This window comes from Amblyomma mixtum, chromosome 2 (assembly GCF_055824585.1).
Source record: "Amblyomma mixtum isolate Tamu chromosome 2, ASM5582458v1, whole genome shotgun sequence".
Classification (NCBI taxonomy): domain Eukaryota; kingdom Metazoa; phylum Arthropoda; class Arachnida; order Ixodida; family Ixodidae; genus Amblyomma; species Amblyomma mixtum.
Window position 1 is genome coordinate 286,621,351 of NC_143013.1, and position 13,325 is coordinate 286,634,675.

Here is a 13,325-nt window from a genome sequence, read left to right on the forward strand (position 1 = left end):
CAGAAACGTTCAAAAAAAAAATAAAGCGGACGTAAAGGACATTGAAATGAAGTTTGAACAAAACAAAAAGTTTGTGTTTCGGTGCTACCTGGGTAATTCTTTTTCATTTTATTCAAAGCTCACCTTAACAGGGACACTACGTACACACTGCGACAAAGCGAGACAGTGGTTTAATCATGATATATCTGGTTTCCGTCTTGCATTAAAAAATTCTGTCGCGCGGAAGGGATAAAAAATTTTAAAATGTGCCTCTATAAAATTGTTGGTACTACTCGAAAAACAATAATGACTTCACGAAAAATGTCAGTGATACTTACTATAGTTGGTCATCGTGCACAGTGTAGCTGTTTCTGTTTTGCTTTTATGTTTTCAGATAAAATAGCTTCGGACCGGGCGCAACACTCGTTTAGTTGTATTTCATCATCGTATGCCGCTGTTCTTTTTTCACGTGACAACAATGTGTCTGAGGTCGGGCTCGCGTGAGCTGAGCAAGCGGACTATACCGTCTCTCATCCTCTTTTATGTTTTTCGTTTTTATTTCTTCTAGTCTTTCGGTTCCATTTCTTTTTCTTTTTGTTGCTGGGTAAGCGTGGAATATTAGGAGTATATAGCGTGGAATGTGTAGGCCCCGGCTTGTTGCACCCGGGATTCGGCTTCATGATGTGGACTGCGAGCTCTCTTGTGAAGACACGCCTCTTCGTGAGCTTTAGTACATAACGTGAATACAAGATTTTTAATAACAAGGGAGTAATTACTTACTGGTATCCACCCTAGCGCAGCCAAACGGCTACAAAGGAAAGCTAGTTTTCTCAGAAACTTCGAAGTTAAAGGAAAATGGCCCTGGTCCGGGGTTCAAACTCGGGACCACCGCTTCAGCGTAGCAGTCGCTCCGCTGAAGCGGTAGCCAACAAGTTTTTTCTTCCATCCCGCCAAAAAACGGTCTCGATGTGTTCCGTCGACGCAGAGCCTAGTTCCCGGCCTCAACGTTCCTCGGGAACTGTATCAGTTATGCATGGGCCGCTGGCAGTCTTACGGCCAGATTCACTGCATTACTCACTGACTCGGCTCCTGGACGTAATGGTTGCTCCAATGCCTTTTCAGACGGCCTTTCATTGTCGTTTATATTGCGTACCTCCGTTTCTTCAAAAACTGCTCCAGGTAGCAGCCGTGCCCCTGACTCGTAAGGTCTGTTCTATTCTTATCCTCCAAAACATTCACTTTCCTCGCTTTAGTCTTTCCAGACTGTATTCAAGCAGGAGCAATATTTCCAAACGCTTCCAACACGAAACGTGAGTTTCTCTGTGTGTACGAGGGGGCTCGGTCTGACGGTTGCTCTAGCTCCGCCGGAATAAAACTCTTCGCGAACGACTTTTCCCATTCCTTTATTTTTGTTCGTGGCGTGTTTATGCCTGGCCTTGCCTCGCGGAATGACGCGTCTTCCGTTCAAAAATACTCCGAAAAGATTCGGGGAGGAACGCGATTCTGCAAAGTGACAAGTGCAGACATCATCTTCGCCGTCTTCTTCAAAAAGGCGCCGTATTATGCATGCGCTAGCAAGGAAACACTCGGCGAAAGCGCGCTGCCAAAGCGGGTCTTTCGACGTCAAGTGCTTGCGAAGAAGCCATTCTAGAATGCCCCCACGACAAGCGCAAATAAAACAAGACAAAGCACGAACGTAAGCCGCAATGCGTTGCTTCGATAAACATGCGCGGGCCTTATTGTATGTGTGTGTTTGTATATATATCGTGCTTCGTATTGTTTTATTTGCGTCAGTTGCGGGGGCATTCTAGAATGCCTTCTTCGCAAGCACTTGACGTCGAAAGACCCATATAATACTTATATACATATATATGTGCCTCGTAAGTCGTAACAGACGTTGAAAACAGGGCGCGCTGTGGGTTTACGAGGACACGATTGCGACACTTTGTCGCGCATCTCAGAAGCCCCCTCTATATTCATACACGTATACTATACACACAAATGGGGCTCTTAGCTACCGCATAGTTGGCGGCTCTGCAAAGCGACTTTTCATAAGCTGTCCTGTGAACGACGCGAGTGCGCGCATCTAGATTACACACGGCGTATACATAACGCTGCGTAACGGAGAGCGTTTGCTGACGACGGCTGAAGCGACGGAGCGAAGAAGGGGGGGTGAAAGGGGAGGGAAAACCGTAGCGAGGAGGAGCCGTCGTGCAGCGGCGCGAGCTACAGCTGCCCCCTTTTTAAATATTTACCCCCGCGAGCCGCCGCTGGCGTAGCTCGTTTGGACGGCTCTTAGCGCCGGCTCGCACGTGGTGTGGGGTCTCTGTAGCCGCAGGGGAAGAGATGAAAAAGCGGCGCGCTCGGACGGGCACCGGAACCGAGGAGGAGGAAAGAGGGTGGAAAGGGGTTTTGCGATGGGTGTTGAGCCGCGTAGTGAATGCGTGTACATGTGCGCCAACGAATGCTGCATGATACTCCGCACGCTCGCAGGCACGGACGAAGGAAGTGGAGGAAGCGGGGAAGGCGCTTGACATCCGCAATTACACACGGCATTGCGCGAAAGCCAGATGATCCCTTCCCTCGCGACGCAGAGAGGGTTTGCGTCACTCGGTGGGGAGAGGGAGGGAGGGGAGGAGGGTGGCGGCCTTGTCGCGTCGTGCTTTCGCAATCTGTCGCTGACAGAGTATATAACGTGCTCGCAAGCCGGCATGCTCTTCGGCGCTGCCTCACGCTCTCTAATGCTGTTGCCGCGAGCCTTTTTGTGTGTGCGTGTGCTTGTGTGTGTGTGTGCATGTGTGTGCGTGCGTGCGTGTGTTGGGGACATAGGAGTGAGGATGGCGTATACTACGTGGTGTGCAGTTGTGTGTTAGTGTGTACCCCGGGAGAGAATGCGGAAATTCGCGCACCTTCTCTATGCGGTTGTCGGAGCATTTCGGCGCGCCGACTGTTTGAGTGCGCGTAAAGGATAGCATCTCCTCCGCGGGCGTGTCTGATTTCTAATGACTGCCATATGCGTGGACCCTCCACGTAAAGCAAGCAAACAAAAAGCGTTGCGCAGTCCTATTTTATTCATTTGTGAGAACTACGGGCGCCATCCAAGCGGAGCGCCAGATATGAAAGTGCGTTTTTATCCCCCCCCCCCTTTTCCTTTTTTTTTAGTGCCTTCATCGTTTATATCTTTTTGCTTTTGCGGCTGCCGCTTCGGCCCACCTGCTTCGCTTTTCCCCGTCAGATCAACGGCGATTCGCAGAAAGCCGCAGGTGCGCTGCGCCCGGGGCGAGTATTTTTTTGAGAAAGGAGAAAGATTTATAACAGGAGGAAGTAAAACGGCCCTTCATATTGGGCTGCCTGTTGTTGCTACCCTTTTTTTTTTTTTTTTACAAAAAAAGTCTTCCAAAGAGAAGTAACAACTACATGTGTTCATCTCTGCTTGCTCTTTCTCTTTCGGGATTTGTTTACACGCTGTTAAGAATTTAGTGTCTGGGGAGGGGGGAAACGTCTTGCGGAGAACGTAGGATTAAAAGAAATGCACTAGAATGTCACGCATGGAGACAGTGAGAAAGATATGCCCTATGACGAGGAGAAAAAAAAAAGCAACAATGTATGCAAGCCTTTCCATGAGAAACGAAGACAGTGGACTTAAAAGAGGTTTATCTGACTGCTGAAAGCGCCAACATAAAATCGAGAGATGTAGCTTCAAGGACACCATCAACATGTTTGTCATAGGAGCCATATATTACTGTTCCGTGCAGAAAATATCCTTCATATCTGGATTTAGAAGAGGGGCGTCCAGAATAACATTCAGAGTGCGATATAAATTTTGAATAATCGCTTAGTGGCATTAAGCTGCGTTTTATGGTGAACTAAAGTCTGACCGATTACCAAATACCCTCCCTCCAGCCGCATAAAAAGAAACAATTTTCGTTTCGAATTGGCGATGTCAATTTTCTACAGCCTCTAGTCCCACAAAGAGTTTTAGCATGATATTATTTTTACTTTCTATAATGACAGTGAGTGGTCTTCAACTGTGTCCTGAACTAGTTCAATAATGGCGCCTTTTCCTGAAATCTTCGTTGTGATTGAACACATGATGCAGTTTATTTCTGCATTCGTTGCTGTACATCGTGAAACGTAAATCTTATCCTTATTCTTCTGAATTATATGATTCGTTTGGGCAGGTTTATGGGATTTAACATCCCAAAGCGACTCAATTCATGAATGACGCCGTAGTGGAGGGCTCCGGATAGTTTCCACCATCGACCGCCTGCGCTCGCTTGACGTGCTCTGACATCGCACAGCACTTTGCCTCCATCGAAATGCTACCGCCGCGGCCTGAATTATATGGGTTATGCCGCTGAAAACAGTGATCTATTCACGCCTCTCTAACTTCCGCGCCCCTTTCCTTTATCCGAAATGTCATGTTGAAGCTTGCAACTCCGTCAAGCTAACTTCGGGAACGTCTTACGTCCCCTCTTTCAACTGCGTCCTTTGCTATCGTAACGCGCCTCGAAGAAGGAAGGCCCTTGAACCGATAGCCTGTCGACCCACAGGCCGGTTGAGCACTGCTACACGGGCAGCTCCGATGGCCATCAAGTCAATGGCCTATTGAGTCGAAGTGGCAGCGCGGTTCTCTATCGAGATTTCGAAGGCCGTCGGAGCTGCGGCGCTGTGTGCGCTATTCAGTGGGGGACCGCACACATGCTACGAGCAATGAAAAGAGAGACTATAATGGAATCGCCGAAAGCGAAATTCGATTATATACCCTATTTTGTGTCGACAGAATTGCTTTAGCTGCAAAAACATTACAACAAGCAGAATATCATTAGTTACAATCAAACAAAAACACCTGGCAACTGATCGCTATAAAGTGCACCGGAGCTGATGTATGCAGCGTGTGCAAAATACGAGGGAGTCGATTCCAAACAGACTGAGACATCCGTAAAAAAATTCGGTTTTCTTTTCAACGCTTTAGGTTCAGCTTGTGGGCTGAATCAAGACTGCTTACAAGGGCGAAAGCGTCGGTGGCGACGTTGATGTCACGGGTATTTGGCGTTATACGTCGTGCAATCTGTTGGTGGCGATCGGGCCCCGCGTAGTATGCGGCTACATCGTGAAACTCCTAGGCGCTCCCTTGACTTTGGCTTGAGGCTTCCGGGTGCACTAAAGCAACAGCTGCGTCTTCTCTTCAACATCCAAATCCTTGATAAACATCTGAAACACATACTATACATATTATCAAAGTGAAAACACATGTCACGGAGGAGGAGGAGGTAGAAGAGGAAAGGCAGGGAGGTTACCCGGAAGAATAATCGGTTTGCTACCCTACACATGGAAAAAGGGGTGAGGGAACAAAAAAATGAAAGAGAAAAGAAAGTAGCAGAAAATTGAAGTGACGCTGGAGGTCACTGGATGAAACGCTTGATCCACGGAAACCTGTGTCACACATTTGGAATGTCGTTCGTGGCCTTCGAACATCCACACACATGCGAGTATACTTAATTTCAAGGATCAGAATTTGTGCGCTCACAAAGCAAAATACAAGTTCGGCTATGTTTACACAACTAATGACTTTGTTTTAATCTCACTCTGACTGATAACAACCCTTGCACTGCTCTTTCATAATTTTATTTTTTTTTTTTTCAGCAAGGACGTAGTGTTTCGAACGTCTTTCATAAGTGGCCGACATAAGCCGCCTATATATAAATAAAGCAGCCTTTGTATCCCGCTCGCACTATGTATATATGGTACGCCGCTTGCTTGCGAATGGACCAGCAAACGCGGGCCCGGAAACAGCCGGCACCAGCGGACTTTCTGCCACTAAACGCAGCGAAATGGCCCCACAAATTTCGTGCGCACAAACGAAAACGCAGCGTCTGTCGCTCGCCCTGGACCATTCAGAGCTGGCAAATTCGGTCCCTCGGCGAGCATGCCCGCCCTTCGCTACGGACTAGTTGGCACGTGCCACCCGCCTTCCTCGCGTCCTTGCACGCAAGCAAGGCCCTTAACCCCCCCGCACTGCTGTTGCGTTCGCCGACAATGGAGTGAGAGTACAACGGCGGCGTGGATGTGCTGCCATTGTTTTAGGCTTTTTAGGCTTTTCAGGCCTAGAAGTGGGTTATAGGCAGATAGCCGGCGCCTTAACTAGTTGGGTTTGAACTATGTATACGCATTGTCGAGGAAGTAGGCTATGCAGGGCACCGCCTACGTCGCCTTCGTCAGGTTTCCTGCGGCAGTGTTCTTAACTATCAGGATTAAAAGGGAGAGTTGGTTTCGAGGAAAGGAAATGACGCAGTAACTGTCTCACTTATCGGTGGACACCCCAATCGCGACGTGAGGAAGGAAGAGGGGAGAGAGAGGAAGAGGTGCCATAGTGGAGGTCTCCGGAATAATTTCGACCACCTGGGGATCTTTAACGTGCACAGACATCGCACAGCATCAGGGCGCCTTTCGCGTTTCGCCTCGATCGAAATGAGGCCACGCGGCTGGGTTCGAACCCGCGTCCTTCGGCTCACTAGACGAGCGCACTAACCGCTGAGCCTTACAGCTGTGGCCTAGTGGTTTGAGCGTCCGCCTCGTAAGTGAGAGGTGGGGGTTCGATATCCAGTGCCACCGGGTACCCACCGGTGTTACAATGGGTAGAAGCTTTCCCCTGGCCTGGTGATCGGCTTTCCTGAGGTGTAATGCTTCGAAAACGGGTCTTTGATCCCACTTTGTGTAGACGAAAAATACCTTGTGCCATGACGCACTTTGGCCACAGCTTTCCTTGCGCCATAATTCATCATCATCACTAACTGCTGAGCCGCTGTGGTGGGTTAGTTATCTAAGTCGCTCTGTTAACTGCGTCGTAATCTCCAAGGCTTCGCGGCCTCTTCCAGAGAAGCCCTCGAGTATTTACTCTTCTCCGTGCTCGTCGCCACATTGATACAATTACGTGGCCATCTTACACTTTACTGCTGGACTTCACCGTGAGTATCTATGACCTTCACCGCGGTCGCCTTTATGATGTGACCGTTCAACGCGCAATCTTTACCTTCCGCTCCGCGTATTCATCTGAGCGTCTTCAAGCAACGTTCGCCATTCGCAAGCTGAACTTCTCCGGAAAACGAATATGTCGGTCTCAGCAGCTTTGATAGCCTACTTTAAAAGAGATTATCGCAGAACCATATCAAACAGGTTAACGACTTTTTGCGCAATAAAAATTGAATATAACGTTTTAGCCAACCTCTTAGTAGTACCCCCCGGAGGCTGGCGGGATCTTTAAAGGACAAATCCGTTTATTTCTGCTGAACATTTTGAGTTGGTAATCACATCAGTAGAATTCCCTCTGTCCGATACAAAAAACCGTTTTCCAAAATACTGAGTAGAGGTATTTGAAAACAGCAGAAACCAGGAAACTGAAACTGATGTTGGGTTTCTGCCAAACTAAGACGTCACTACGTACCAATCTATGACGTCACGGATACTGTCCCCAAATTTATAGTGTGCGCTTTGATCCGCTAAACTGGCGATTGTAAGCGATAGCTAGAGTCATTATTTGCCTGAAGTGCCCAAAAACAAGCGCGAAATTTTGTCCTTCAGCAAATCCAGAGCAAATATCAACTAGCCTGCCCAGAATGTGACGTCACACACTCAAGGTTGCCCGTAGAAATCGTGCCGCGAAGACCACGAAATGCAAAATAATAAAATCAATTTGCGCTGCAACAAAACGTCGCCCGGCTGCGAAATTTGGCACAAATGGCCAGGAAACTGCGGAGAACTCACCTGGAAAGTTTCAGTAAAATCCTTGGAGGTGCAAAGAATGCTGGAGTAGCCTTTTAACGTAAAACAAAGTGCAGGTCATCTAATGCGACGCTGACTACAAGCACCCTGGTTGCTAACTTAATTCGCAGCATTTTTTTTTATGTCCCTTTAGTATTCAGCTGGTCGCTTCATTTCCAGTGCACATCTCCTGTTCCATTCACCGCTGATTCAAGGCATACCTGATACACGCTCTACCTGAGCTGTCTTTTGATTACTGCATTTCGGATGTCTGCATGCGCATTGCGCTCCCACATATTGCCTGCGCCGTGTAGCAGACGGTGCCTTTGGTTTTGTCCCTAATAATCAGACTATTTGTTTTCAACGTCTTCCTGTATCGTCCGCTTATATATATGGCTCCTGTAGTTTCTGCGGACCTTGATGTAGAGCAATATCGTGTGCTCAAAATTCGCATCACACTCTAAACACGAAAACTCCCATATGGGAGTAAAAAGGGAGTAAGCGGTTCCCTAGCTCCCTAGCTGTTCCCTAGTGCGACTGAACTCTAAACATTAATACTCCTATATGGGAGTAAAAAGGGAGTAAGCTGTTCCCTAGCGCCCTAGCTGTTCCCTAGTGCGCCTGCACTCTAAACATTAATACTCCTATATGGGAGTAAAAAGGGAGTAAGCTGTTCCCTAGCGCCCTAGCTGTTCCCTAGTGTGCCTGAACTCTAAACATTAATACTCCTATATGGGAGTAAAAAGGGAGTAAGCTGTTCCCTAGCGCCCTAGCTGTTCCCTAGTGCGCCTGCACTCTAAACATTAATACTCCTATATGGGAGTAAAAATGGAGTAAGCTGTTCCCTAGCGCCCTAGCTGTTCCGTAGCGCGCCTGCACTCTTAACATTAATACTCCTATATGGGAGTAAAAAGAGAGTAATTTGTTCCCTAGCACCCTAGCTGTTCCTTAGTGTGCCTGCACTCTAAACATTAATACTCCTATATAGGGAGTAAAAAGGGAGTAAGGTGTACTCTAGCGCACTCCCTTTTATACAAGTCATGTGCGCTAGAGGACAGATTACTCCCTTTTTACTCCTTTTTATTTAGAGTGAGGGTGTTTCGTATGCGGTAACTTGCTCTTTTACCGTTCTTCCGAATGCACTGAGCGAGAGGAGGCTCATTTCTGACTATTGGATGAATTCAACTGTCAGCGCAGTGCTTTACATTCTTCAAAGTGGCTACGAGATTCTCTACAAGTTCACCTGCACGTCTTATTGGGGAATGCTTCAGATGCCTGGCTGCAATCACAAGGTGCCTGCGTCAAGAAAACTGTCCTTAACGCCTCTAAAAACCTCACCTCTCACTTTACCACTGTCATTCTCGATGGCAGCATACCAACACTAATTTCCTGACCAGAAATGAAAAATGAGCTAATTCTTCGTCTCCCTGTCGTGTCAACTACTGCTACTCTTTTACACTGAATTTTTTCTGCGCGTTGTTTTACGGAGTACCAAGCTGTTTGTACAGGAATGCATTTACTAGATAAGCTTGGCGTACCTTTTTGGCATGTTCTGTTTGAGCGAAAAACGGATTCAAGTTTAAATTATACGAAAAAAAAAACGCAGTGTCTAAATAAAGAGGCGTTGCGAAAGTCGAATACCTCGATCCCGCTATTCAACCTTGGGCTGAACCACATACCTCAAGCGACGTTATACATCGAGTAATAAATAGTAAAGTGAACCAGGTTGGCATAGTAATTTGCTGCCTTTTCTTTCGAAGGCACTTATTGCAGCCTTTGGTTTAAACTAAGCGCCACTTAAGGAAGCTACGAAGGAAGGTTACGAAGGAACGAAGCATGCAGAGTCGATCAGTATGCCTTTGCGCTTAATTAAATCGTTTGGAGCGCCTGTAGGTGTTTACATACTTACGCGACGTCGACCGAGGTAGCCGGAGTTCGAATGCACGCCGCTACAAACTTACCGCTCTCGTTGGCCCAGAGACTAAAATTTTGGGGTTGAGGCCAATTCACACTGGAAACTTTGTGAAACCAATTTATCCCAGAATCCAGGCTCCTAATCGAAGGCTTTCGACTCAATTCGAGCCTCTTCGGCAGTTAGATTCCCCGGGTACACCCCGCGCTGCGTTGCTCGCGTCGAAGCCCATGCGTCCCGTGCCTTCATAGTTGCCGAACACGATGATCCCCCTGGTAGGGTCCCCGTTATGTCCCCCGGGACTGCTTATATACCATACTTACTTCACTCGCATGTTCTGCGACAGGACAGGCAGACACAGCACATTCCACATTCGTCGAGCTAAAAATGCCGAATTTCGACCCAGAAAAGTAGCCTCGTAAGGCTGCGAGCGTGAAAAAAGGCGCCGCGCTTAGCGCCCAATTCACAGGGTCCCAGGCAGACTTTGGGCGTCGACGGCCGAAGGCGTCTCGCATATAAGCGAAGCTCGCGCGGCGCAGCCCGAGAAACAAGAGCCGTAGAAAGCGCAAGGCGTGAGGTACTTATACTCGGTAACGGCGCGGTTCCGAAAAGAGCCACTCGTATCTCGGAACAAATGGGCCAACCGGCGTCCCACCGACGTAATCTCGATCGCCGACGGACATTCGGCGACGGCTACCAAGCGAGGCTGGAATAGAAGCTGCCGCAATGGGCGCGGCGCGGCTCCCGTTTTCCACTCGGACATCACGAGAGCCGGGGCGGGCGAAAGAGAAGTAATAACCAAAAAACAAAGAAAAGAGCACAAGGAAACCAGCGCGAACGAAGCACCAAGCACGCTCTTCCACTTGCATACAGGGGCACCCTCTCTCTGGCGTGTCCGTCGGTCGCCCTCTCCCTTTGTAAACTAGTTTGTCAAAGTGCGGCGCGGGGCGCTTTTAGGCGCGAGACGACGGCGGAGGCGCTCTTTTTTCTGACCGCTCACAGATAAAGAGGCACATTTTCTTTTCTGCTCCTTTGCTTTTTCTCTCTGCCGGTCTCTCTTTTTTTTTTGTTTCTTTCGCTCCTTGCGAGTAGCAGATCTCGGAGACCATTGTGACCGAGCGCGGGTGTCCGCTTTCCGCCGACGCTCGTTTGTCGGCACGACGTTGCGTCTCCGTCGGCGACGAGATCTCTGCAGTGCGGATGGAGAACGTGGGGAGGAGAGTAGAGTCGTAGTGTAGTTTTGCAGGCGGCGGCGCGGAAGAGGGGAAGGGAAGGGAGGACCGGGGGACCAGTTGCGTTATCGCGTTATTTCGGCTAGAAAGTCAAGCGGCCGCTGTCCGCCGCCTGATTACTGCATTTCCTCAACAATCATCTAGCTCCCTCTTTCCATCACCGGTCCTGCCTACACCCAACACCACATCGTGCTCATATCTCGAGGAAGAAAGAGAGGGAGAAAAAAAAAAGAAAGAAAACGCGAGAGGAAGTGACAGGAATTAGAGCAGAATTCAGTCCACACTTGGGCGCTAGAGAGAGAGAGAGTGAGGGCTGCTTGCCGTACGCCTCATTATTAAGTGCATCCAACCTTCCGGTATCCCAGCGCCCGAACGAGTATAAAAGGCGTGCCGGGAGAACGGCCAAACACACTCCAGCTCCACTCCTCTCGAGTAGCTCAATCGTCTTCTGCTGAAGCCCCAGCGCCCAACGTCCAACGCCGACACCATGAGGACCATGGTAAGCGAACAGCTCCTCCGCCGTCTTCCGAAGAATACGTGCCCTAAGCTGCAATTCAACGCACGCTCTTACCGGATACAAAGGATTTTGCCCGAGCTTTGTCGGCTTCGTAGGGCGCACAACTCCAAGCGCTGCGAGCAAGCTGGCAGCCTTAGTTCTGCATCCCAGACTCTCTGATATTCAATTCGGCCATCCAAGGACCTCGTAGACTGCCTTGGTAGTGCAGAGAGAGAAGTGATCAAATTACGCCTCCAATTTTTGATGAGCTCTGCTCTTTCGCTTACTGAGAAGTGAATTTCGATTAGAACAGCTGTTGCTTGCGAAGCAATCATTAATTAATTCGTAAGTTATTCAGGAAATTGAACATTATTTTCTCGGGAAAGCAGGCGTGGAACCTCCAGTGTAACTAAATCGCATAGCAAGATGAATGAGGCATTAATATAGGCGTCTCGTAACGGAAGAAGAAAAATAACGGTAGAGGTCAATAAGCACATTTAGACTAATTACCTTCATTATGCAACGCTGAGCAGATTTGACCCTGAGACAGACTAAGCAGTGTTTAGTATGCCAAGCACCTTCAGGAAAAGCGATGCCACGAAAGAGAAAAAAATTGTTTACAGTGCCCTAGTCCGCCCAGTCTTGCTATGTTACCCAGATGATACCCTGTTACTCTAGTTAACCTTTCGTTACAACAACCAAGAAAATGCACGCTTGAGATCAAAATGAATATACAGCTGCTGCTGGGGTGCATTTTATACATCAACCTGACGTCCGACCTTTTCCCTGCAGCTGGTTACCGTTGCTCTTGCCGCCCTCGTCGGCGTTTGCTTCGCTGGAGTCGTCTCCTACGGTGGCGGCTACGGTGGCGGCTACGGTGGTGGCTACGGCGGTGGCTACGGCGGCGGCTACGGCAAGTCCCTTCCTGGCCCCTCCTTCCTCATCAAGAGCCTTCACCACGTGAGCAAGGTCAGCCACGGAGGACCCATCCTCGCCAACTACGACCTCGGCGTCGCCTACGGCGGTGGCTACGGAGGAGGCTACGGCGGCGGCTACGGATTCGGCGGCGGCTACGGACTCGGCGGCTTCGGAGGCTACGGACTCAAGGGCTAGAGGAGTGAGCAAGCAAAACAGCATACATCCAGAGAGCATGCGCAACCGTGTGTGAGAAATTCCCCCAGACCATCGTCCCCTTTACGATTCCCCTTTCCCTCCTATTCTGTACAGTCGCGGTAAAAATAAAGGAGGGCAGCTTCGGGGTCATGTAGCGCGCGACATCTCTCGGGAATGCGAGGACTAGTGGCCTCTGGAGACCCGAAGTGTACTGTGCGAGAAACTGGAAAGCTTCGACCGGCAAGGTTCAGGAGGGACATCCCCGACTGAACAGCTGAGGAACGTGCATCAAGCTGGAGGACTTATACGAGTGAGCCCGTGTGCAGCCCTGCTGGCAAGAGTGATACATGCCGGCTAGTACTCCGTCCACGCCATTGCGATCGGATGTCTGCTCTTCATGCCCCATTGCGAGTCCCTTGCTGCTTTCTACAGCGTTGTATATTTTGTACAGATGCCTGTGGTCGCGCTGCAAATAAAGGAAAGAGTGAGTCATACCAGACGCCTTTGTATCGTGTGCTTTACACCGGTTACACCCTGCCATGAGCTGTCCCGGCTCGTGTACACGCCCTTAACTCCGTTACGCGTTCTAAGCGTGAATCATCGGTTCATTTCTTCTTGCATGTTGTATTAGAGGCTACACGATTTGCATCGCTCCGTCGACGCTCACTGATTACAAATTCAACTGGCTTCCGGTGCTTTGCATGAGTGCCTTCACTGCACGCAGAAGTGAAGTCTGGCGTATTGGCCAGCTTTGCCGAACACGAATGAGCGGGTTAGGTGTTGTTTGGAACTGCTAGCTATACATAAAGGTGGTAAGAACGTGGAACTCTGA

General features: G+C 49.1%; 1 protein-coding gene across 2 annotated transcripts; it reads left to right on the forward strand.

Annotated features, from left to right (window-relative positions):
- The first annotated feature begins 2,857 nt into the window (after window positions 1-2,857).
- Window positions 2,858-12,592, forward strand: LOC149364357 (uncharacterized). 2 transcript variants are annotated; one of them, XM_089570086.1, is made up of 2 exons: window positions 2,858-3,101; window positions 12,173-12,592. In XM_089570086.1, exons 1-2 carry the CDS (start codon window positions 2,982-2,984, stop codon window positions 12,491-12,493), a joined length of 441 nt encoding a protein of 146 aa, XP_089426212.1. In that variant the 5' UTR covers window positions 2,858-2,981; the 3' UTR covers window positions 12,494-12,592. The 2 variants fall into 2 exon arrangements, with proteins under 2 accessions (XP_089426212.1, XP_089426213.1); XM_089570087.1 differs by lacking the exon at window positions 2,858-3,101 and adding an exon at window positions 11,372-11,383.
- Window positions 12,593-13,325: the final 733 nt, after the last annotated feature.

Coding starts and splice junctions, on each gene's coding strand:
- LOC149364357 (XM_089570086.1), top strand. CDS start 2,982: ATGACTGCCATATGCGTGGACCCTCCACGTAAAGCAAGCAAACAAAAA. Junction 3,102..12,172: donor GCGGAGCGCCAGATATGAAA/GTGCGTTTTTAT, acceptor TTTTCCCTGCAG/CTGGTTACCGTTGCTCTTGC.